Raw genomic sequence first — 25,934 nt, forward strand, 5'->3', positions numbered from 1 at the left:
GTGAACAGCAGGGACATGATGACATGTGTAGGGTCATTGGGTGTGGTCCCGCTCTCTATGAGCACATGGGGAAGAGCACCCAAAGGGCATAAAGAGTACTTGGAAAAAAGAGTGAACAACTAATAAATTCTTGCCTTTAACTGTCTCATTTCTAATTGCTCAGATTTTCAAAACCTCCACTGTTGTTGTTTTCCTTGGATGGATTCAGAGCTGAGTATTTGCACACATGGGGTAGACTTCTTCCTGTTATTAACAAATTACGTGAGTAGCTTCTCTGTCTGGGCCACAGCATGTTGATCTATTAAGAATGTAATAATAAATCTAAACAGTACTTTCCCCTTGAACCTGTTGTCTGCTCTCATGAGCTCCTCACACTTCCCGTAAACTCATTTTGACCCAAATGAGGGTGGCAGTTTTATAGCGGCTGATGAGTCAAAAGACAAGAGGGGCTTTGATGAAGCCAAGCTTGGATTCTATGAAGGGCAGGCGTGATTAGACAACTGTTACTGTGGCTGGACAGTGATCATTTTGAAAGTGACCACAGTCCAAAACATGGAAAAATTTGGCGAGACAAGACTCTTGAGGAGTTAGTATTGGGGATGAGGGCAGAAGAATGTTAAAAATAGAATATAGTCGGCAAGAATTTCAGTTGACTTGATTTTTTTTTAAAGAAAGAAAGCAGCAACTCACACAACAAAGGCCCAACACATGGTTTATTTATTTGAATTTCAAGCTGGGGGAGTTCGGGGTGGGTGGGTGAGAGAAGACAACCCCTGCTTTTCCCTCTAGCCCCCTGTACCTCCTGTAAATCTGCTCCAGAAGGGTGGCTAGGAACATAGCTGTCAAGTTCCTCCCTTTTTTAAAGGGAAATTCCCTTATGCTGAATAGGCTTCCTCATGAGAAAAGGGAAAACTTGACAGCTGTGGGCTAGGAATCTCCAGAATACAAAGGAGGTAGCTAGAGGGGAAGACGAATTGGTGGAAACCACTGCCACCCCTGACCTCCAGCGGGAGCTTCTGCCGGATTGAAGTGAACCAAACAAGCCTTTTCTAAAGCTGTTATAGCTAAAGCCTATGATTTTAGCCCACAAAGTCCTGAATGTAAACAGAAGGAAGTTCTGCTCACCTAAATTGTTCCTGTTGACTTCTCTTCCTGTTTCCCTCTATCTGTCCACCTTGCTTTAGTGCCTGTGTCCTATCTCATCAGGACCAGTGGGTGTTTTTGTTTGGCGGGTGTGTGTGTATATTATAGAGAGTTGCAGTGGGGAGATGGAAAGCCCCATTGTGCGGGAAAGCTCCATCGCACCAGTATACTTGTGCTTGCATATCTCTAGATCAAATCCATTAGGCATACTGGTGTGTAGCACTGCAAGAGCAAAGTCTACCCTGTGGTATGCAGCATACTAAGAAAACAATGGAGCATTGATTGACTATATAAAACTTCAGGGGGCAGAATTAGCCTGTAACTTAGCAACTTAGTAATTCCGTGGCAGTTCTTTGTTTAAATGTTTAGATATCTAAAAAGTTGTCAAGAAAGTGAGAGACAAGTGCTTAGTGGAGGTGTTTTGACAACAGCACAGTATTTCTGATTTTACAGTAATGTAAGCATTTATGTTGAGTTAGCTTGCTAATCAGAGCAGGGAACAGGTACAAACACATGCACACAAACCAGTTTCTAGAACAACTTTCTTTTGCTATGTTTATTAGCTACAGCTGTCACATAAACACAGGCTAAGTTCGATTGGAAGGTGACATGGCATAGCATTATTCTAAAGCAAAAGTAGTCAGTGTGGTGCCCTCCAGACTCCTGTCATCCCTAACCATGGACTATGCTGCCTAAGGCTGATGGGAGTTGGGAGTCCAATAACACCTTGTTAGCCACCCTGTTCTGAACCTTTGAGCCTGTAGCCTCCTATCATTCTGAGACACAGGGGATGTTGGATACTTAATTTTGAGATGATTACCAAATATTTTCCGTGAGTTGAGTTAAAGAAGCAAAATGTTTGCATCTCTAGTTTCTGAAAATCTTGTTTATTTGAATATAAGGAATGACATTGTGGATTTGCCTAGGAGGGCCAGCTGCACTTCCTTCAGGTCTTACCTAATGCTTCCTCATCCTGCTTAATAGTGGTGGGTGGTAGGGCAGCAGTGCTTACCTGAAGGGAGAATGGGAGGTGCAAGGCTGTGGCGAGGCCAGCACAGTGCAAACACGCCAGCAGGAGCTGGTGGCATTGATTCCTCTGCTGGATGGTCAGGCAAGTGCCATCACCCTGCTCTCCCATCCACTACTGCTCCTTAACCTGAAAAGCCCATAGTGTGAAAAGAGGATGAGGAGTGAAGGAATAAGGTCATGGGGCCTAATAAAAGCCCAGAAGGACTCCTATCAAGGTACCTTTCGCTTGACCATCATTACCCATTTCAGAGTGGTCATGAATGAGATGAGAAGGACATTCTTTAGAATGTGTTTATGGTAGTTTAAGTTCTGGAGAATATTTGTTTTCTTTTAAAGTTAGCACTAGAAACCAAAGACCAGAGAAATCCATGGGTGTCTTTTCAGCTGTCTCTGTAGATTTCTAAAGATTTAGTTTCTTGATCCAGCAATGTAGGGTGGTCTTAAACTGAAAACCACAAGAGGCAGGAATTTAAAGTGGAAAACTGTTAGCCTCAAAAGTTCCTATATTATGTTTACTCTCTTCATGTTTATGAGGGTCAGTTGATGCACGCATATTGCTATGTGGTAGCGATTTGCTATATGGCAACAAATTGCTATATGGTAGCGGTTGTCTAGGAGGATCTCCCCATGGCTCCCCCAGACAGTTTATGTGAATACAGTTGCCACTCGCTGTCACTGCAAGGCAGTTGTGTTCCATCCAGCTACCAATCTGTCAATGCAGCTGGGGAAATGACCTTCAGTGCAATTGACAAATGTTAATTTTGTCATATTCTTATAGCACTTTGTAAAGTATTTGTATGAAAAAATGTATTATCTGTCAACGTGGCATTAGACAATTCTAATTTGATTTTGCTTCCTACAAAAGGAAAATGTGGAACATACGCTCGTGGCATGAGACCAGTGTATCCATCAAAAACATTTCCCAATCATTACAGCATTGTCACGGTAAGAGCATCTTGGGGTTCCTATACCCACCCACACCCCATCCTATGGAGGAAGAAAGTGGATATCATTCTATTTCATTTTCAGTTCACATCATTAGTAAGAGAGCTCTGGTTATGCAAATTTGTACAATGTTGCAGTCAGCATGTTTTAAGAGAATTTTGGCACTCAAGTTCCATTGCTTGTTAATAGTGTAAGGATTATTGAGGGAAACAGAAGGATAATTGCAGAAAATGCATAATGCAAATGTGTACCTGTGAAATGCCTACATGCTAACACCAAAGAGGCAGTACCAGTTCAGAGAGGTGGGCAGGAGCGGAGGAGGAAGGAATTAGTTGCTTGCCTAAGGCAGAGCTTTCATGTTGCTTTGTGCATGATAGCTGACAGAGATTAAAAGGGGTAGCTAATGAATCACGTTATCCTTTTGCTAATAATTAGCCATTCTCACAGTCTCCGGAAGTGCTTGGTGACTGGTCCCCTCAAATCCAGATTCCTCAGTTGATGCCATTTTAAAAGTAAAACATTAGATCAGTGTCCTAAAAAAAAAGCAAATTAAGCCTTGTTATCATCTTTTAGGAGGAATGCAGGAGGAATGTTCATTTCCATATAACTGCCCATAAACAAAACAGCTCAAATGCTCAATAGGGACTGGACATAGCGAACACCACCTAAGCTTCTTGCAAGCAAATCGGGAGGAATGCTCAATAAAGAGATTTGCTGGAGGAGCTCTTAGACAAAATCTGGTGAAGCAGAACACTTATGTTTTGTAAAGAGTAACCGTCTAACATTATACATGTGTGTAATGTGATATCTTCTGGCTAGGTTTTTAAAAGTATATTTTAACCTTTTGTTTGCCACAAACTCAGTGACTTAAAAATATGAAAGCAATCTATCCTTTTTCATATCCTCTCCCCACCCCTTGAGTCCATGATGCTAATTGAGATACCATTCCCATCCCAGCCTTTCTTTACCCTCTTTCTTGTTCTGTCTCTCTCTCTTGCCTTTCAGATTAATACTGCCTCTTCGTTTATATCCCCACGCTTGTTAAGAGGTGTGTCCTACTAATCTGTTGTCCCATGTGAATGGAGAGTATGCCCCACAAGCACCCCAAACTCTGGTGGGGCTGTACATTATAGGGAGACATTGGTAAAGATAAGCAATATCTCACCTCGGCTTGGGGGAGTCAAGTTGGTTGGACCTGCAAGTGTTATTGCTCAAATATAGTACCTTGTCCCCAGATGGTTGGAAGCAGAAGCAATGTTGATACCTATGCAATCAATCAATCTTATTTTTCAGGGCTTATACCCAGAATCCCATGGTCTAGTGGATAATAAAATGTACGACCCAAAGAGAAATGCTACCTTCACTCTTAGAAATGCAGAGAAGTTTGATCCACGGTGGTACCAAGGACAGCCAGTAAGTACTAATTATATTATATTTTACTTATTTTATATCCCGTCCTTCCTGCCAAAAGATATATGCTAATATATTATATAATATATGCTAACAACTCATGAAAGAAATGAAAATTTAAGTACCTTTTGTTTTTTAAAGGAACCTATTCTGAATATGTATTTATACTACTGCTATATTTATATAGTGCCATCAGTGTGCATGGCATTTTTCAGAGCACAAGAGGACAGGTCCCTGCCCCCAAGGAGCTTACAGTCTGAAATTCAGGGCAAGGGAAACAGACAAAAGAGGAACGAGGGAGGGAACTGAAGACAGGATTGAACAGGAAAGACTATCCAGTTAGTGAATTACACATGCTTTGTATTAATTACAATTAATCTTTGGGACTGTGGTTGAAGGTGGGTTTGAGGGAAATTAATGAAGGTGTTTGCATAGAGGTGCATTGCAAAGCAGTTCCAGGCAGACAGCAAAGCAGTAAGGGCAGAATCATTTCAGGGAACAGGTGATGGAACTGGATAAGTGACCGTCACAGGAAAGGATATGTCAGGGTAGAACAGTAAAGGTACAGGAGACCAAGGCCATGGAGGGTTTGAAGGTAAAGACTAGAAGCTTATTGATTACTCATTGGTGTAGCTGTTTCAGTTTCACATGCTGAAGCTTAGTTAGAGGCTGTGGGCACAGTCCTGTTTATTCTGCGGTCAGTGCATTCCCACTGCTGCTTTGGCAAGTGGTGTAGAAAGGATGTTAGCTGCAATCCATTAGGTCCATTAATTTCAGTGTGTCTACTCTGAGTCAAACTTAGTTGACTACCACCCCATCTCTATCCTGTTGTTTATTATAACAGCCTTTTTTGATATGGTTCCCCAACACCCACACATCAACTGATCTGATTTGAGAGAAAGAACAACTTAGCTGTGTTTTAAGCTGGAAATGTGTGGATGGCCATAGGCTCCATTAGAGAAGAGAGAGGTGAGCTTCACGGAAAAGGTTGGTCTTGGGGAATGAGTTTGAGGAAGTAAGAGAGGTAGCATTGCACAGGCATTCCAGGAGCAGTTTCAAGCATACAGGACAGCAAGGGAGAAACAGTGCCAAGGGCTTTGAGGGAGCAGGAGACCTTTGAACATCTGAACTCACTGCGAGTAAAAGTAGACAACACTGAGCCACATGCGTCACTGACCTGACCTGGTGTAACGTATCTCTCCAATAAAGTTCCCGAAATTCCTCATTAGAAAGACTTAATGAATAGCATTTGTCTATCTTTTCGTACAGATCTGGCTGACAGCTATGTATCAAGGTCTAAAATCTGCCACGTTCTTCTGGCCTGGTTCAGATGTCACTGTTAATGGAAGTTTTCCAGACATCTACAAAGTATACAACGGGTGAGTCTCTAAGTTGACAAACAGCAAATACAAAAAAACCCAGAATTTTAAAAAAGTTTTGAAACAGCATGTCTTGTTTCTTCTACCAATATCACAATAGGAAGAACACAATATTCCTGAATCCATCAAATGGTCATTTGTTTTTCTTTTGCTCTAACAAAGGCTCATCCAATCCGTCCTTGATTTATGTCTCATCCATGTCTCTCTTCCACAGAGATGGCCTTTCACTTGGCCTCTCCTCATCTTTTTCTTTAGAACTGCAACTCACCCATCTTCACCTCCTCTCTTCCACCTAAACATTAGAAAGAACTTCCTGACAGTAAGAGCTGTTCGGCAGTGGAATTTGCTACCAAGGAGTGTGGTGGAGTCTCCTTCTTTGGAGGTCTTTAAGCAGAGGCTTGACAGGCATATGTCAAGAATGCTTTGATGGTGTTTCCTGCTCGGCAGGGGGTTGGACTGGATGGCCCTTGTGGTCTCTTCCAACTCTACGATTCTATGATTCATCATCCCCACCAATGAATCCCAGACCAAATCAATTAATACAAAGCAAAAACAAAGAAATAAAGCAAGTACTGCAGGGCAGATACACAAACATAAAAAGGGTCTGAGGACAACAGAATCCACCTGTACAAATTTAATGGGTAATACCTGGTCAGCATGTTTTGGGGCTGAAGTCTTTTTGTTTTGTTTTATTATTTAGGTCAGTCCCACATGGAGAAAGAGTAATGACTTTTCTTAAATGGCTACAGTTACCAGAAGAGAAAAGGTAAGCATGACATTTCAAAGCTATACTTGTGCTTAGGACTGTTAGAAAACCAGGACAATGATTAACTTGAATCCTATTTGCCTTGGATTCAGACTGGGCTCTTCCACAAACAGAACAATCTTTAACCCTACGGAGACTCCTGCTGGCAGAAGTGGGAAGGAAGAATTTTTTTGCTGCTTCCCTTTTTTTCTCCACCATCCTTCTTGTCACCTCCCTCACTGTTTTGGAGGGTTCCCCTGGTCCTCTGGAGTGGATTTCCAAGGCCAAGGGGAAGCACAGCAGAAGGAGAAATGATGAAATCCACTCCATCTACCAGCAGAAGCATCCCTTGGGCAGAATTCTGCTTGTGGGATCTTGGGGAGACACATCGCTGCATACTGCTGTGCATTTTACCAAGACCACCAAGTTATGCCTGCTTCCATCTCCCTGTAAGATATGTATTCAGTTGCTAACTCCAGATGTGTAGCTGTGATTACAATATACTGTGTAACACGTTAGTTGTGTCATGAGCTTCTATAGTAAGACTGTACTGATGCAGCATCTGAAGAAGGTACATGTGAAAAAAACAGGGTCTTGTAGCAAAGTACATTTGTTAGAGCATGATCAGCACTCAATCCCCTTTAATTTTCAGTGGCAAATACTTGAGTACACATTTCACTTTCCCTCTGAAATCAGCAGGATTCATGGGTGCTTGACTTTGCATGGACTGTGGTCTTAGGCTGCCGGCGTATGCACATCTGCCTGGGAGTCCAGCCCACTCAATGCTTATGGGGTTGGGCTGCATTGAACCACAGGTTTTGTTGTTTTCGCTTCAGTGAACAACAAACAGTTTCCAGAGCCATAGTTATTTTAAGCTGTTGCAGAAAAAGCAGTGAAAGGTCCTGTGGCACCATAAGCCCTACATATTTATTGCAGCACAGGCTTTCATGGCGAAGAAAGCTTTCATGCCTATATGTCACATTATTATTAATCATATGTTCTCATGCATTTTGAAGGTTTTCCAAGTACTTTTCATGCATTATCTAGTTACAGTCTTAACCCGCTTAAGTGGCAGAGTAATCTAACCCCCATTTGCACTGGGCTGGGATTGGATTACATGGAGCTGTCCGTCTGCTCAGCCCTGTGTGCCACCTGTGTGCAGAGTTCCCCTTTCTGCCTGCCAAATGCAAGAGCAGCAGGAAGTGCTTCTAGTGAGTTTCCTGGCAGTGGCAACCAGCAGAGAACTCTAGGGGAGGGCTGAGCCAGCTGGGGACTTGTTTTAATTCCAAGCCAGCCCTGTTGCCATTGTGTGATGGGATTGCCCCCAACCCAGGGCTGATCAATGTACCATCTCCCAACTGCTGGAGCAATTTCTGTTCCCTCTTTCACCTTCCGTGCTTGGCAGGGATGTGAATATGGTGGGCCCCCCACTGCTCCATTGAAACCTGCCAGACACTAGCAGGATTACGAGTGCACCCTCAGTCCTTGTTTTTCTCCATATCTATCATCTGGGGAGGCATGACTAAGGATGAGGTAGAATGGCTTGCCTAAGGCTACCTAATGAGTTTATGGCAGAGGCAAGATTCAAACTGGAGACTTCTTGATTCATAGCTCAGTCTGCTCTCTTACTGGCACACCTGTTCTCTAATATATGTAAGCTAGGATATTCAGCTACTCTGCAAGGTGTCGCGAGACCCTTTCTTGTTCTTGGTGCACACTTATTTCTCATAAATAATATTGAATCTAAATATTTCCACGCTTCTCTCTGAATTTATATGTAAAATATTAAAATGTTGGTGCTGTTTGATATAGACCACACCTTTACACTCTGTATTTAGAAGAACCAGATTCCTCAGGCCACAGATATGGACCAGTTAGCAGTGAAGTAAGTAACTTCATATTCTTTTACTTTTGGTTTTAACATTAAGTTCTGTAATTGCTCAGGGAAGTGATATTTTTTTAAAGAGAGATTTGTTGGAAGCTTACATGTACATAAGCAGCATTTTAAAAACAGCACTTTCCAGTTCACACCCAATGCTCAGCTAAACCATGGCATAGTGTGAATTTCCCTGGTTCTGCTGCTGCTGTACTATCCCAGACTAAGCCTGCAATGTGCACCCCTCTTACCTGGGAGTAAGCCCCATTGAATACAACAAAACTTACTTCTGAGAAGACATGGTTAGGATTGTGCTATAAACCATGGTTTGGCTTAGCATTATGCATTAACCGGGCCATGGTGTATTACATGTAACTGGCAACCTCTTAATTTAAGTCGTGAAATATAAAAAATAAGACACATCTTTCTTCTAACTATATATGTGATGCTTTTTTCAAAATACCAGTCTAGATTTCCATTTGTCTCTGTTTATGTGTGTGTGTGTGTGTGCACGCATGCACACACACACACACAGGTACCCCGAGTTACAAACGCCTCAGGTTACAAATGCTTCAGGTTACAAACTCCACTAACCTGGAAGAGTTACCTCGAGTTGAGAACTTTGCCCCAGGATGAGAATGGAAATCGTGGGCCGGCGGCGCAGTGGCAGCAAGAGGCCCGATTAGCGAAAGCATGCCTCTAGTTAAGGACAGTTTTAAGTTAAGAACGGACCTCCGGAACGAATTAAGTCCGTAACTAGAGGTACCACTGTATGTCATATATATGATTTCAAAGTTCAGTTACAGTGCTGTCTTGACAGCCACCCAGCACTAGTTAGCTATGCACAAAGTTGAGAACCATAGATAGTGTGAACACCTTCCTTGATTACAAAAGACAGCACAGTTCTTGGTGCTGATCTGGGAGCAGGCTGCAGGCCTAGAGAGAAAAGTTTTTTCTACGTGAGTAACTTGTTGAAATATTGAAAATATGAATAGCCGTTAACGTTTATTTACATGTTAAATTATCATTGGTTTTGCCTCTCCTTTTTTTGATTATTTTCTGCAGGTCATTCTTGCATTACAGAGAGTAGACAGCATGGTTGGGCTACTGATGGATGGACTTAAGCAGATGAACCTCCACAATTGCATTAACATTATTCTGCTTTCTGATCATGGTAAGCTTATTTAAATTATGCAGGTCTTGTTTGAACACTTCTTTTATAAACAAACAAACAAACAAATAATAAGGATACTTTTCAATATTCTGGTGTTTTATTGGTTATATTTCATTTTACTATAATTTTGTGTTGAGCTACCCAGAGAACTATGGTTACAGTGCTGCCTATAAATTTTATGTGTGAATGAATAAATATTTTCTCTAACTTGATTTGGTTCATACTCTTCATTATTTGTAATATCTCATATCAGTATCTCAGAAGGGTCCAAAGTAAATGGAAGTAAATCCAGTTTAAGTCACAATGACTTACTTCCGTGTTTAGGATTGAGGTGGAGAAAAAAAAACCATAGGCAACAATTTACAACATTTATGGTACAATCGAAACAATCTTCTGGGGTGGGGAGATTAGATCCAGCAGCTCATGGGTTGTCCCAACTGAGTTGTGTCTGTGCCACTGTAAATTCTCCACCCTGGCTCAGATGAGCAGCATAAATTAAGTGAGCATAACCCGCCAACCCCCACACTGCCAAAAAAGGGGTATGATCCAGGGAAGTGGCTGGAGCAGGAAGGAGAAATAGCAGAGTGATGCTGATCCCAAACCTCCTTCAGCTCTTTCATTAGACCTAGCGACCTGGCAGAAGTTACACCATTTCCTGTAGTTTGGATTGCTCTGTTATTGAAATGTCAAAGACTATTTATACTACTAAGGTTGCAATCCTGTACTGTACACACTTATCTGGGGGTAAGTTCCATTGAACTTAATGAGGCTTGCTTCTGAGTCAACTTGTACGGGATTGTTCCATTCATTTGTTGTTCATGTCTTTCTAGTAATTTTGCTTGGTGAGCTATGGCACAAATACAGGATGGGAGACACCTGGCTTGAGAGCAGTACATGTGAAAAGGATCTAGGAGTCTTGGTAGACCACAAACTTGACACAAGTCAACAGTGTGATGCAGCAGCTAAAAAAGCCAATGCAATTCTGGGCTGTATCAATAGGAGTATAGCATCTAGATCAAGGGAAGTAATAGTACCACTGTATTCTGCTCTGGTCAGACCTTACCTGGAGTACTGTGTCCAGTTCTGGGGACCACAGTTGAAGAAGGATACTGACAAGCTGGAACGTGTCCAGAAGAGGGCAACGAAAATGGTCAAAGGCCTGGAAACGATGCCTTATGAGGAACAGCTTAGGGAGCTGGGTATGTTTAGCCTGGAGAAGAGAAGGTTAAGGGGTGATATGATAGCCATGTTCAAATATATAAAAGGATGTCATATAGAGGAGGGTGAAAGGTTGTTTTCTGCTGCTCCAGAGAAGCGGACACGGAGCAATGGATTCAAACTACAAGAAAGAAGATTCCACCTAAACATTAGGAAGAACTTCCTGACAGTAAGAGCTGTTCAGCAGTGGAATTTGCTACCAAGGAGTGTGGTGGAGTCTCCTTCTTTGGAGGTCTTTAAGCAGAGGCTTGACAGGCATATGTCAAGAATGCTTTGATGGTGTTTCCTGCTTGGAAGGGGGTTGGACTGGATGGCCCTTGTGGTCTCCTCCAACTCTATGATTCTATGATTCTATGTTGTCTCAGTGAGCTATTCTTAAAAAGAGTCTTTCTTTCTCTTTCTTTCTTTCTTTCTTTCTTTCTTTCTTTCTTTCTTTCTTTCTTTCTTTCTTTCTTTCTTTCTTTCTTTCTTTCTTTGAAGGAATGGAGGCAGCAAGCTGCAGCAAATCAGCATACCTAAATACATACTTGGATAATGTTCAAGACTTGTTTGTAGTACCTGGACCTGCGGCTCGCTTGAGACCCCAAAAAGTTCCAGATGAGTATTACTCTTGTATGTAACTACTAGACTAATTTATACTACTTATTTGTGTGTGTTGCAACTTTAAAAGTACAGCAAATTAAATACTGGAACGAGCCTGTACTACAAGAGGTCGATAACAAAATAACCATGTCAAGCTTCTCTCCCGCTTCAGTCCTGGGAATGGTTGACCTTTGTTTGACCAAAGAGCAGGTTAAAATGGAAACTGAACAAATAAATGAATTATTGTGTTCATTAGCTGCATCTGAAACAACTGAAAAACATCTAGAGTGCAATCCTAAACATATATACACAGAAGGAAGTCCTATTGAATTCAGTGGGGCTTATTCTCAGGTCAATGAGGTAAAGATTGCAGCAAAAATGATAGAACAATGCACCATTGCACTGCAGCTCTTCTCTATGACAACTCTGCAGTGATTTAATCACTTGAAAAGCATAACTTAAGTGTTTTGGAATACTTAAGCTGGTTGGATGTGGGGAGGTAGAAAAGAACTCTAGTTTTTGCAGGCATCTTCATGGAGCTGATGGCCAGGGTTATATGCAAATGCAGCCACTGACTATCTTGAGGCACAGCCCCAGTATCCTATCAATATAATACAATACAGTAAGATGCCACATGTAATCATACTTTGGTAGAGCACATGACTCTTAATCTCAAGGTCAGGGGTTCGAGCCCCACATTGAGCAAAAGATTCCTGCATTGCAGGGAGTTGGAGTAGATGGCACTTGTGGCCCTTTCGAAATCTACAATTCCATGATGCATTTTTAGTTGACAGTATCTTAACTTTCTTTCGCACGAGTGAATAAATGCAATTGATTTCTTTTTTTTTGGGGGGGGATACAGAGCTGGCACATTTTAAAGCAATTAAATTGTTTCATACCAAGGGCATGATATTTCAAAGAACACAAAACTCGAGTAGGTTCCAGAAAGATGACAGTTACTGCTTGTTTTTTTATTTATTTAGACACTTCTCTTGGTTTAACTAATGTACTGAGCACTCAGAGAAATCTCACATTACTCAAGTATGTTGTGTGTGGCTTTTCAGTCAAGTCAGCCTGATGCCAGCAAGGGACTGTCCACATTGGTTTTTGACACCCTTGTGCTATGCTGTAAAGAGTGTTGCTTTTGGTGTAGATAAGGCTATGGCAAAAAAAGGAGAGAGTCATGAATGCTTGCTATGGAATATGAAGTATTATGACTTATTAGGACGTCCTTTATTTTCATTTTTCTTTTAACCTTTAGGTAACTAATTATTTCATCTAACTCTTCCAGTTGATTACGAAGGCATTGTAAGAAACCTTACAGTAAGTATAGTCATTACTATCTGCCCAGTTGTAAAATCATAGCTACATTCTTTATCAGGCTTACCCTTGTGGGTATGACACCAGATCACATGGAAGTGGCTCCCATGATGGGGTGAGAGAGAGAGAGAGAAGGGGACCTGAAAGTGTTCTATAGAAGCATTTGAATAGCTTTACCGTTTGAGTTATTCAAGTGTTTCCATTCGGGGACACTTAAAATTTGCAAGTGTAACAGGATTAAATAAGTGTTTTTAATTTCAACATTTTCAGTGCTTGGTCCCAAATCAACCTTTCAAGGCATACTTGAAGCAACTGCTCCCCAAGCGATTTCATTATGCCAAGAATGACCGGATTGAGCCAGTGCATTTTTATATGGACCAGCAATGGCAGCTTGCTCGGTAAGTGGCCACTTTTCCATTCCTGGCTATGAAAATTTAATTTTTTTACAGGGCCCGTGAACTCTACTTGTGCATAGAAACATTGTTTCATTCCAGCACCATAACACAAATCGTATGTTTCTGAGTTTTGTTGCTTATTTCTATTAAGTGGGATCAAATTATATATTTGTAACATTCCTTGGGTTTTCCCTTCTGCTAGTTTGTTGGATTTTGAGGCTGAGCTTTGTTGGTCAGAAGAATTTTAAGGAGCAGGACAAGGAGTTAGTCCTGGATATGGAAAGGGATAAGAAGCTAATGAAGAGATTTGAGAAGCACCCATGGGCGTAGCTAGGATTTAGGGGGGTGGGACGGTGGCAAAACCTCAGTTAAGTATTTTTCTTTATTTACTTGATGGGGAGGCAGCCATCCTTGGCTATGACAATGGAAACGGCATCACATAGTCTCAGCAAATGGTGCTCAGAATAGTAGGAAGAGGAACAAACTGTGGAAAAGGAAGGTTCGAGGGACAGTGGTTGCGCTAGTCAAGCTTTTTCTGTAATGCCAGTTGGCAAGTATTGCCAGTTATCTACAGTATTCATGTCTGTGTTTTGTAGGATGCCCTCTGAGCTCAAGTATTGCACTGGTGGATTCCATGGGTCGGACAATGCATTTGCAAATATGCAGGTAAATAGGGTCCCTCCCCTCTGTGCGCTTCCAAAGCTTTTAATGATCCTGGGGTAGTCTTTGATGCTGGGATCTCTATCATGCTCCCTCTATGTTTCTCACTCATGCCTGGCCACTGACCCTCCTTGCCATCTAGACCTGAGTCCTGCCTACTTAGGCTTATTCCAGTTACCTGTATTATGGGGCTGGATCATTGCTGGGAGGCACCTGTGAGCTAATCTATAGATCTTTAAAAGATCCCCCACTGTATTGCTTTCATGGGACTGTTCCAAATTCAGGTTGTAGGTGAAGAATTTTATATCTTGACAGCCAGCATTTTAAATTATCTCACTTTTGATATTTGGGTCAAGAACCCATACAGGTTTATAAAATACCAGAGATGTGGCATTTATCTTACTTTAAATTGCAGATTCTGTCCTGTTCTGAGTGTGATGGGGTGGGATGAGACTGGGTAACCCAACACTTATTCTTCTGTACATCTGCAAAATGTAGTTCAAATACAGGTATCATCCCTGTATCAGCTCTTGTCTGCTAGATTTTTCTGGTAACTGGAGCAGTCTTACAACTAGATCTTGGTTTTATTAAATGTGAAAATTACATGGGAATTCAAAAGAACGGTATTTGCGGGAGACAAGTAGTAGTTTAAGATCTTTCCTGTAGGAACATCGGTTGTTACCGAGAAGCATGGCATGCTGATGTTCTATATAGCAGACAGCAGTGACTGCACAAATAACAGCTGTTTTAAAAAATTAGCACAAGAGATAAGAAACTCATTTGCCTTGAATGTAGCAGTCTGTTATTTGCTTTTGTTTGTCTTGATGGATGCAGCTGTAGTCTGAATAAAGGTAGATGATAACATTTATACTATGACTTCAATAACACTTGCAAGGAAATACATATTGTATTTGTTCAAAGAAAGTAAAAAAGAACCTCAACTAAAGCTGGGTTTCCTGTATGCCGTTAAAAAGGGCTATCTTGGTCTTACATGTTTAGATAAACTTAAGGGCTACGTAGACACAGGGGCATAATTAGTCACTGTTTACTTCTGCTGGAGACAGTTCAGAAAAATATATGTGAACCAACTATCTATTCCTCACACATACAGTCTAAATAAAGTAGAGGAGCCTATTGAAAGGTCATTCTGATGTCCCCTGAAATAACTGTAGCAGAGAATCATTTCAGATGAGTTTAGACTGCATTTGTATTCAGAGCAATTTAACCATTGTTAGTTAAAGACTAACTCTGCAACCTTATAGAAGTAATAGAAATAGAATTAAATCATGCCTATTCTCAGATAAATGAGAATAGGACTGCACTCTAAATAGATGTTCCAAATGAGTATGTCACCCACCCACCCACCCACCCACACGCACACACACACACAGAGAGAGAGAGAGAGAGAGAGAGAGAGATTCATTTCATACATATAAAACATAATTTCTGTTTTATTCTAGGCTCTGTTTATTGGGTTTGGACCTGGATTCAAGATTCAAACTGAAGTTGATCCCTTCGAAAACATTGAGATCTACAATTTAATGTGTGGTATGGTAAAGTGGCTGCTTCCCCACCCCCACCCCCACCTCACAAAGCTTTTTGAAAAATAGTTTTTGATTGGACTGGAGTTTTACATATACATTATGGATACATTTCTTATAGTGGGAAACTGCTGGACTCTGCTGCCTCTTGCCCATGTCAATTTCCAATCTAGCAACAACAACCCTACTTTTTTTAGCCCCTTCTTGTCCTCTTCCTATTTACTCTATTTCTATATGTGTTTCACCTTCTCAGGATTCCCATATCTTACTATTTCCCCTTTCTTAGAGCTCTCCCTACCCATTGCAAACTGCCCCACACTTAAGGTTCTGTTTCCAAAAGCCCACTGAAATAAGTGTTTAACTAGATATGAAGTTTGTGTGTGTATGCGGATATTTGAGGGAAGTGCTAAGTTTCGTGGGTTTTTGGACATACACAAGAAGCCAAATAAGCCTTCAGCTTCACCATAAAGACATGTTTTGTTGTCTTACATTTTGAAACTTTGTAAGTGATGTGATGAAATGCAGTATCAACATACAGATTCATGGGAGCTGTATATTAAAGCTCTCTTGCATGGCCCTTGAAGACCTGATTATCCAGGTTAATAGCTTGTTTCCCCTTAGCATCAATAGTGCTCTCATTTTCTCAGTGTGCATTTATTGAAATGGTTGCACAAACTTCCTTGCATTCTACACATTATCACATAATTTTCTCTTTGGGAGAAAACTGTTTGTAAATACTATTCACACTCGTGAAATCCCTGTCCGTTTGAGGCTGCATTGGACTGCTCTGTATTAGGGAATGAATTTTAGCCTATCGTGCATTAGTAGCAGCATCACAGCCTGCAAGGGGCTCAAGCTTTTGTGTCACCTCTAGAACCTTTCTCAACAGTGAAGCTATCGCCCTGTGAAGGAAATGAGAGAAAAATTATTGCAGTTGTAGACTATTCCTGCAGGCCAGGGACGGCCAACTCCTGAGAGACTGCGATCTACTCACAGAATAAAAAACTGGCAGCGATCTACCCCTTTTTTTGGGGGGGGGGGTCAGGTCAAAGTTGTTGAGCTTCTTTTAGGGAATGCAGTTCCCTTTGGGGGGGGGTGTTCAGGGAAAAGTTGCTGAGCTTTCTTTAGGGGGAAAGGGGAAAGTCACTCACCAGAAGATTGCTAAGGAGACAATCAACTTCACTGCAAAAGCTCCATCTTCTGTTCTGGAGATCCTGCAACAATAGAGGGTGAGCCAAGGGGGCGGGGCCCAATTCTATTTTACCACCGCTGAGGAAAGGGAACCAGCGATTGACTGCGGTCTACCAAAATCTCCTGGAGATCTACCAGTAGATTGTGATGTCCAAGCCTGTTGGACATCCCTGCTGTAGGCTGAATCATGGTTGGGGTTGGCCAGTGTGCAAATGTGCCTTATAGTATGCAGATGATCCCAAGCTGTCTTCTATACATATGACAAGCAGTGTTTCTTGGGTAGTGAGCAGACTATAATATACTGTATTTAAAGATTTGCTTGTTCCCATATGAGTCTGCCTACTCACTTATATCTTTAGAGGAAGCACAACTTCACATCTTACTATCGTCTGAGGTCCTTCTCAGTGGTAGTACCCAGGCTCTGGAATTCTGTCTTCCAGGAGACCCACCTGTGGCGTGTGATTACTTTATTTTACTGTCTTATATTTTTATGCTTATGATCAGCTTCCAGTGGGCCTTGCAGTTGACCACCAGCATAGATAGAATTAAAAAATCTCAGAAATTCTAAAGACATGGCATTTTCATGATCATAGTTGCAAATGGACTGCAGTGCAGAAGTGCACCTTTGAACATCTTTGCCATTGTTTTCTGAACAACTGTAGATCTACTTGGCTTGACACCGGCTCCCAACAATGGAACCTATGGAAGCCTCAACCACCTCTTGAAGCAGGCCAGTTATATGCCGAGACATCCTAAGGAAGAAAGCCTTCCTTCGACATGCCCTTCCACACAACAGAGAACCTCTGCAGATCACCGTGGTTGCCCATGTGATTCTTCAGTAAGTATTCATGAGAACAAAAAATATATGCAGCAATTGAAGGCACTCTTGGCTAAAACCATGGAGTTCTGTATATCCACTCATGGGGCTCCTGTGATTGAGAGGAACAAAGATGGAACATAAAAAACAGGACGCTTTTGGTGAAATGTTTTGCTTGGTATGATGGTACACAAAATGATGACCTCACCTTTTGCTTTCTCTTGCCACAGATTCGACAACAGATAAATTTCACTACTTCAGAAAGTAAGCACAGTAACTGCTTAGAGAAAAGTATAAATTAAGCAGAAAATCTTTCCAGGAGAAGCAAACTGAATTGTGTTTTTCTTCCTATTACTCTAGTAAAGAAGATTGAAAAATATAGTTTGCCATTTGGGAGGCCCAGAGTGCTCCAAAAGAAGCAGGTCTATTGTCTTCTTCATAGCTACCATTATGTAAATGGCTTTAGCTACAAGATCAAGATGCCTCTGTGGAGTGCCTATATGGTTAACAAGCATGTAAGTATGTTCAGTAATTAAGGACACAGTTTATATTTAAAAGGGGGAAAAGAAGTTATCAGGAGGGGCAAGAGTAGTGAGCCTAAACAATACTAAGACAATTACTGATACTGGTTTTCAACAGGTGGGTCAGGACCCGCCAGTGGGTTGCGTCCTGATCCAAGATGGGTTGCAGCAAGATCACCACCACCATGAAAACATATGGTACAAGATTAAGAATTGGGTCATCAAAATGCATGCTTGTATTAAAAGTGGGTGCTTCAGCCTGAAAAGGTCGAGAGTACCAGGGCTAGATATTGAATTGATTAGAATTCCAAGTTGAAGAATTTGAAGTTTATACATCCAAGATCTCCCACAGCAGCCTGAAGTCCTCCACTGTCACAGTCTTCTGTTGGACAAAGGCCAGGTGGACCACAACTCATCCATGTGCTTCTCACGTTTGCATGTCACATGTTGTCTCGCCCTAGCTATGACCAGCTTGGTCTGAAAAATGTCTGATGCTCCAAAATGAAATTTTCACCAAATAGGTCCACATAGACCTGTTCCTGGTGGTGTGGCAAAATTGGAAGGGGTTTGGAATTATAAAATTCTACTATTAGAGAGGTCTTCACAAGTAATATGTTCAGCCAACCAAACAGAGACTGGAATAAGTATTGGCCCAAAAAAAGCTTCACAGGCTAAACCGTTTCATAGATGACAGTCAGAGTAAGGGAGAGAATTGTGAATCTGTATCTGGCAATTTATGTAATGTGCGGTATGCATACTCGGCAACTAATGCTCTATTTTGTTAAATAGGACAATTGGACTGCATCTTCAGAAGCCACCCCAAGCTGTTTCAATGTCGACAGTCGCATTCCTTCGAACCGCAGCCAGATGTGTTCATTTTATAAAAGTCATCCCCAGCTAAACTATGGATTTCTTTTCCCACCAAGTAATTCTGTTTACTTTTCATTTCTGAGCAGAAAAATTTATTAGCAAGCAAAGCAAGAGTTGCAGTTTCTGCTTTTATATATAAGATGTAAGGCACCAACTGATTTATGTGCATTAAACTGACACGCAACTGTGCATGCACACATCACTGTGACCCAGAAGTGGGCAGAAAAGGGAGGGGAATGAGGCGTAACCCTTTTTTGAGACATTTCATTCAAATTTTGTAATTAATAGTTGTTTATACATTTTTAATTTTCAGATCTGATAAAGGATGAAAGATACAGTAAAAATGAAGCACTTTTATCAAGCAATATTGTACCAATGTACCATGCTTTCCAGGGTAAGGGTTAATTGTGTCTTCTCTCTATTTTTAAAACCACTGCCTGCTACCTAAAACCCCGAAACTCACTAATAAGTAAAGATGTTTGGAGGCAAGTGTTGAAGAATGGTATGAGGAGGCAGCAGGGCTGGCTAGCAGAGGGGCTGGAGGGCAGCTGCTTGCCGCCCCCCCCCGTGCCACTGCCCAAGGCAATTGCCCCAGTTTGCCTAAAATATACAAATCAAGGGAAATTCCCTAGGCCACAGAGATTATGTGTTATGAGGCCTCCAATATCCCAAAGATGTCATATTTGCCAGCCACCAGGGGATTCCTGCAACACAAAACTAGTTTGGCAAATAAGAATAATGAAGGCAGCTGATGATCTTAGTAAGGGAAATGCCAAAAGATGCCCTCTTATCCTGCATGTGTGATTGATAGGAAAGGTGCTTGTATTTCCTTGTTCAACTGCTCCCGTTGCGTTTTCAGTGATATGGAACTACTTTAATGCAGTCCTACTGCCAGCCTATGCTGCAGACAGAAATGGTGTCCATGTCATTGCTGGCCCTGTGTTTGATCACGACTACAATGGCTTATATGATACACCCGAGGAAGTGAAAAGGTAAACATATGTCAGTTGTAGCTATTTTTAAAACCATATTACAATTTTATGTCACTAGCTAGCATAGAAAAGTTCTTACTATAGTTAATTTCTGGGATGAAACATCAGATAAAATTTATTTTGTTATCTATCGATCATCTATATCTATCTATCTATCATCTATCTATCTATCTATCTATCATCTATCTATCTATCATCTATCTATCTATCTATCTATCTATCTATCTATCTATCTATCTATCTATCTATCTATCTCTATCTATCATCTATCATCTCTATCTCCCATTTCTGTATTCTCAGCAGTACTGATGGGCCAATAAGTCTGTTTCACTTTCACATGCGTTTACCTATGAGTTCACCTAGAAGTTCATTGTGTTCCATTTCTGCAGTCACCTGTGATTTTATTTCTTTGGAAAGTTAGCCAACAATCTATATTTAAATATTTTTTAAAAATATTTAAATTATATTTTAAAACACATTTCTTTCAAAATATATATTCCTGTGCCCTCCCAAATATGTATTTAAACATATTCTTATATGGTTTCTGAGTCAAGAATTGCATGAAGTATGAATGTTGGTGGATAAAGTAAGTTCTGATCCTCACATTAGTTTGGGAGTTGTGGATTGGTTAAGTTCGTATATCAGCATATGTGAATAAGGAATTCCTTTCACTCTTCCCCTCCCCTTTTTTATAACTGATGAACTACTTGAAAGCCTATTTTGACGTTAAGCAGTATGTGCATTTATAAATAATAATTTATATTACATTATATTAATAATAGGGACCCAGGTGGCGCTGTGGTTAAACCACTGAGCCTAGGGCTTGCCGATCAGAAGGTCGGCGGTTTGAATCCCTGTGACGGGGTGAGCTCCCGTTGCTTGGTCCCAGCTCCTGCCAACCTAGCAGTTCGAAAGCACGTCAAAATGCAAGTAGATAAATAGGAACTGCTACAGCGGGAAGGTAAACAGCGTTTCCGTGTGCTCTGGTTTGCCAGAAGCGGCTTTGTCATGCTGGCCACATGACCTGGAAGCTATACGCCGGCTCCCTCGGCCAATAATGCGAGATGAGCGCGCAACCCCAGAGTCGGTCACGACTGGACCTAATGGTCAGGGGCCCCTTTACATTTACTTTTATATTAATAATAATGCAAAAGTGCATGCCCACTTTAATGTATTAGGCAAAGTTAGCCTAGCCCCCTCCTAAGCTTGAACACTCCCCCTCCTCTGTCTCCAACAAGTTTTTTGGAAGATTTCATTTCCACTTTCCCTTAACTGTGTTTTGTTTTGTTTTGTTTTGTCTGAATCAGGGAACATGATTTAATGCTGACTGAAGTTTGTTTCAAAATAAGCCTACACTAACTATAGGATTTCTAGTTCTGACTAAATAGCAACCAGTTAAGGGGAAATGGAAGCAGCTACTTCTGGAGTGCAGCTCAGCTTTGTGGGAGAGGAACAGAGGAGAGGAGCCCAGTCATTCATGTAGTGCTGAACCAAGATTTAGCATTCAGTCCAAATACAGCCTGTGAGTCTGCTATACAGATACCTAGCGTCATTTCGACAAATTCAATTCCTTCCTTCATCTGAGTTGCTATTGTAATTTTTCTTTCTTTCAAAGCTTTCCTTAGGAAAACCATTCTAACTTTCCATTTAGCTAGACTCATGGTTCCAAAGAGTTCTTTTGAATTATCATGAACTCTGCTCGAAACAACGCAATAACAGCATCATTAACTGGAAAGCTTCAGTAGGTTTTCTTTAAAATGAGGAAGTAAAGCTTTAAAAGATGGAAACCTAGTTCCAGAGAAACGCATTTCATGCCTCTGACATCAAGGGACGTGATCCATCAGCAAATTCTCCTATATGATTCATTTCAAAAATGTTTTCTCACAGCAGAACTTTCTGGTGGGTTGCATTTAGCAGGATCAAGCCATTTTAATGCTGTTTTAATGTTTTGTTGATTCCCACTGTCCATTCTATTGTGGTGTGACAAAACTTCAAACACTTACAAGGATAAAGTTTAAAATACTGATTTTAAAATTATTATTCCAGGCTCACAAATAATCCAGAAGTCCTCATTCCAACTCACTACTTCGTTATCTTGACAAGTTGTAAAAATGTTTCCCAGACTCCTTGGCAATGCGAAGGGTCTCTTGATGTTGCATCTTATGTTATACCTCACAAAGAAGACAACAGTGAAAGCTGCGCAGTGAGTAATCCCAATTCCCCCTGCCCTTAAATAAGACAGGCACACTCTATAGCAATCTTTTACATGATCTTTTCTCTCTGCTCCAACAGACTGGCAAGCCTGAGTCCTCGTGGGTGGAAGAGAGAATTAAGTTCCATACAACCCGAGTCAGAGACGTGGAACTTCTTACGGGACTAAGCTTCTACCATGACAGTAAACAGCCTGTACCCGACATATTACAGTTAAAAACTTATTTGCCAAGCTTGGACAAGGCCTAATGTGAGTTTCTATACAGAAAGAGAGAGAGTGAAAAACCATATTGCACAAAGTAAATGCTTTAATCACGCTGGAAGATGAGTGGGTTTTTTTTGAAGATGCTTGAGCAAAATGGGAGCTGGAAAGACTCTCTGCCATATTTGTATCTCAGGGACATTTTATGGACCAACTATAGCAAAAGAGAACAGCTTCTCCCAGCCTGTTATCCACATGAATGATGTGGAAGGTTTTTGTATATTATTAAAGTCATTCTGCCAGCCATATGTAAATGGACGCACATGCAACGTCAACAGCTCTTTTCAACTCCATTTAAGTGTACTGGAATTACTTTCTTTTTGTTTATAGTGTATTATTTGTGTTAATAGTGGATTAACTAAAAGTGAAGCAACTGGCATGTATATTTTTTAAAAAAGAAGAAATAATATAAATACTAAATAAAAATGCAGCCATGTTCTGGAGTTGTTTTGCAGAATGTACTGTATGTCAAATACCTATAGAAAGAAGGAGGCTTCTGATAGCTTCGTAATAGGTCTGTAATATTTGCTGAAAAGAAAAGAAAAAAATCACTAGTATACCTGTAGTGCCCACCCCCTTTTCTGGAAATTGAATAAATACTGATTTTAAGATACTAGTCCTTTTGAGCAACACATATTTGCTGGTTAGATTTGCTGGTACTGCTTTTTAAAAAATAAGGAGGGATTATCATTTGTCATAAAGATTCCTTTTCCCCTTTGGGATGCAGAAGAATCATTTAACTCAAACAGAAGAAAAGTAAATCCATATATACCATTCAGTGTTAAATGCTGTTTTACACCTAGATGATTATTCCAATTCCATTTTCCAAAAACCCTGATGCTGGCTGATCCCAACAACTCCAACATAGAATCCACTCTGGGTATTGGATAGGCATCATATGCGGTGATCTTATTAATGCTTCTGAAGTCTGTACAAAATCTAATAGGCCCACCTTGCTTTGGAATGGAAACCACTCGAGAGGACCACATGCTTAGAGATTCCTTGATCGCACCTAACTCACCTAACATCTCCTTTATTTACTTCCTTATCTCCTCCAGCACTTTTCCATTCACATGGTAAAGATTTCAGCATCTTCACTCAGGACTTTCAAAATTCCCTTTTAACTTGTTCAGGAATTCACTGTTACAAGAGAATGCTGGACTAGATGGGCCTGATCCAGCTTCCGATGTACTTAAGTTGCCTTTTGTAAAGGTGATCCCAGTCACACTCAGTGCTAAGTATTATCCACCACACAGAAATATGCACGCCTGGTGAAACAGCGCCATCAGGTGTTCTGGACACAACATTTCATGAGAGCATAGCTGCCAAGTTTTCCCTTTTCTCGCGAGGAAGCCTATTCAGCATAAGGGAAAATCCCTTAAAAAAAGGGATAACTTGGCAGCTATGCATGAGAGTTTGGCACAACAAAACACAAACAAGTTCTGAAGCATTATTTTTTCCAAGACTTTATAGAATAAAATGTGGACTTCATTTTTTGATGGTGACTGTTTGCCACTTTAAAATATTCATTTTGTTAATCAAAGTGACATACCATCCCAAAATGAAGCCCACATTTTATTCTATAAAGTGTCTTTAAAAAGAAAAATATCTCTCTCTGCTTTAGTTGGCAGATAAGATATACGTTCATAGTTGTTGTAAATGGTAGTTGTGCTTCTTTTGCATACACCTAAGCTCTAATTCAGGGACGCGGGTGGTGCTGTGGGTTAAACCACAGAGCCTAAGGCTTGCTGATCAGAAGGTCGGCGGTTCGAATCCCCGCGACGGGGTGAGCTCCCGTTGCTCGGTCCCAGCTCCTGCCAACCTAGCAGTTCGAAAGCACGTCAAAGTGCAAGTAGATAAATAGGTATCACAACAGTGGGAAGGTAAATGGTGTTTCCGTGTGCTGCTCTGGTTCACCAGAACCAGCTTTGTCATGCTGGCCACATGACCTGGAAGCTGTACGCCGGCTCCCTCGGCCAATAACACGAGATGAGCACCGCAACCCCAGAGTCGGTCACGACTGGACCTAATGGTCAGGGGTCCCTTTACCTTTAAGCTCTAATTCAGGCATGGGGAAACTGCTGGCAGGAGTCCTCGGTTAGCCCTTAAAAACAGTGTTCCCAAGCCATGCCCACCTGCCCCACAATTGGCACCATATGACATCAGTGATGGGATGGACAAAGCAAAGGCAGCAAAGGAGTAACCTGGAGGCCTCCAGTGTTTTCTCAACTGTGAGCTGCACTGGGATTGGCTCCACTCAGGAGCTCCACATAGTTCACCTCCAATTGGGAGCTTTTCAGAGAGCAATGTACCGGGGTTGTCTCCTGTTGAATCCCAGCATTTTGCCTCCTTTGTAGGCTAGCTTCTATTCAAGTCATTCTGCAAATGCTTGCTTTGAAATTGTTGTTTAGTCGTGTCCGACTCTTCGTGACCCCATGGACCATAGCACGCCAGGCACTCCTGTCTTGCACTGCCTCCCGCAGTTTGGTCAAACTCATGTTCGTAGCTTCGAGAACACTGTCCAACCATCTTGTCCTCTGACGTCCCCTTCTCCTAGTGCCCTCAATCTTTCCCAACATCAGGGTCTTTTCCAGGGAGTCTTCTCTTCTCATGAGGTGGCCAAAGTATTGGAGCCTCAGCTTCAGGATCTGTCCTTCCAGGGAGCACTCAGGGCTGATTTCCTTCAGAATGGATACGTTTGATCTTCTTGCAGTCCATGGGACTCTCAAGAGTCTCCTCCAGCACCATAATTCAAAAGCATCAATTCTTCGGCGATCATGTTGTCTTTGTCCATGGAGTTTTCTTGGCAGGGATACTGGAGTGGCTTGCCAGTTCCTTCTCCAGGTGGATCACGTTTAGTCAAAACTCTCCACTATGACCTGTCCATCTTGGGTGGCCCTGCATGGCATAGCTCATAGCTTCTCTGAGTTATTCAAGCCCCTTCGCCACGACAAGGCATTGATCCATGAAGGGGTTTTGAAATAAAGTTGCACAAACAAAGGAACATTTTTTCCTTTGCTGAGCAGCTTGAATTTAATTCGTGTCTAATTGAACTGCCACCAACTATGCTTTTTGCACTTCATTGCCATGTAACGGATGGTGCTTTTTAATTTTTCATCTTCTATATATCCATTTGTATATATCAACCAACTGAGGATCATGCTGTACATCTGGTGAAGTGGACACTAAAGCTTGTGCCATAATTAAATGTGTTCGTCTTTTAAGATTCGGCAAGATTCTTTATTGTTCTAGTCAGCAGACTGAGACAAATGGATGGGTTGGGAAGTGTTACATTGTCATAACTGTTCTCTATAATCAGGGCAGAGGCAAAGGTCAGGCTAAGTTTCAGTATTATCAGTAATGTTTAGGTGTGAATTTAAAAGCCACGACCAATTGTTGTGCAGTGGCAGTAAAGGCTGCCACTAGGGATGGAGGAGAAATTTAGTTCAGTAAATTTATCAAATTTGCACTTTTCAAAAGAGAACAGAAGCACAGTCCTCCTTCGCACTTATCCGAATGTCACAATGCGGTTCCTCAAGCACTGTTTACAAAAATGCATATGTTAGGGGAAAGTATGCCAAAAAATGAAGATGCTGGTGAAAATAACATACAGAAACTCGTGGATATCAGGGAAAATTGCATATAAAAATGTG

The 25,934-nt window shown here is 41.3% G+C and overlaps 1 protein-coding gene across 1 annotated transcript in view; it reads left to right on the top strand.

The window, feature by feature from the left end:
* The window catches only part of ENPP1 (ectonucleotide pyrophosphatase/phosphodiesterase 1), a 47,636-nt gene extending 22,131 nt beyond the window's left edge, over positions 1-25,505 (top strand). Inside the window, exons 6-25 of the mRNA XM_035108976.2 lie at positions 164-261; positions 3,038-3,117; positions 4,411-4,530; positions 5,797-5,906; positions 6,607-6,672; positions 8,464-8,536; positions 9,593-9,701; positions 11,400-11,531; positions 12,793-12,824; positions 13,092-13,219; positions 13,813-13,882; positions 15,337-15,424; positions 17,271-17,446; positions 17,656-17,689; positions 17,786-17,940; positions 18,736-18,871; positions 19,130-19,210; positions 19,676-19,808; positions 21,855-22,011; positions 22,101-25,505. Coding sequence (XP_034964867.1) covers positions 164-261; positions 3,038-3,117; positions 4,411-4,530; positions 5,797-5,906; positions 6,607-6,672; positions 8,464-8,536; positions 9,593-9,701; positions 11,400-11,531; positions 12,793-12,824; positions 13,092-13,219; positions 13,813-13,882; positions 15,337-15,424; positions 17,271-17,446; positions 17,656-17,689; positions 17,786-17,940; positions 18,736-18,871; positions 19,130-19,210; positions 19,676-19,808; positions 21,855-22,011; positions 22,101-22,268 — 2,146 coding nt within the window. The 3' untranslated portion in view covers positions 22,269-25,505. The remainder of the gene's footprint in view (positions 1-163; positions 262-3,037; positions 3,118-4,410; positions 4,531-5,796; positions 5,907-6,606; positions 6,673-8,463; positions 8,537-9,592; positions 9,702-11,399; positions 11,532-12,792; positions 12,825-13,091; positions 13,220-13,812; positions 13,883-15,336; positions 15,425-17,270; positions 17,447-17,655; positions 17,690-17,785; positions 17,941-18,735; positions 18,872-19,129; positions 19,211-19,675; positions 19,809-21,854; positions 22,012-22,100) is intronic.
* Positions 25,506-25,934: the final 429 nt, after the last annotated feature.

The sequence above is a fragment of the Zootoca vivipara genome, chromosome 3, assembly GCF_963506605.1.
Source record: "Zootoca vivipara chromosome 3, rZooViv1.1, whole genome shotgun sequence".
Lineage (NCBI taxonomy): Eukaryota > Metazoa > Chordata > Lepidosauria > Squamata > Lacertidae > Zootoca > Zootoca vivipara.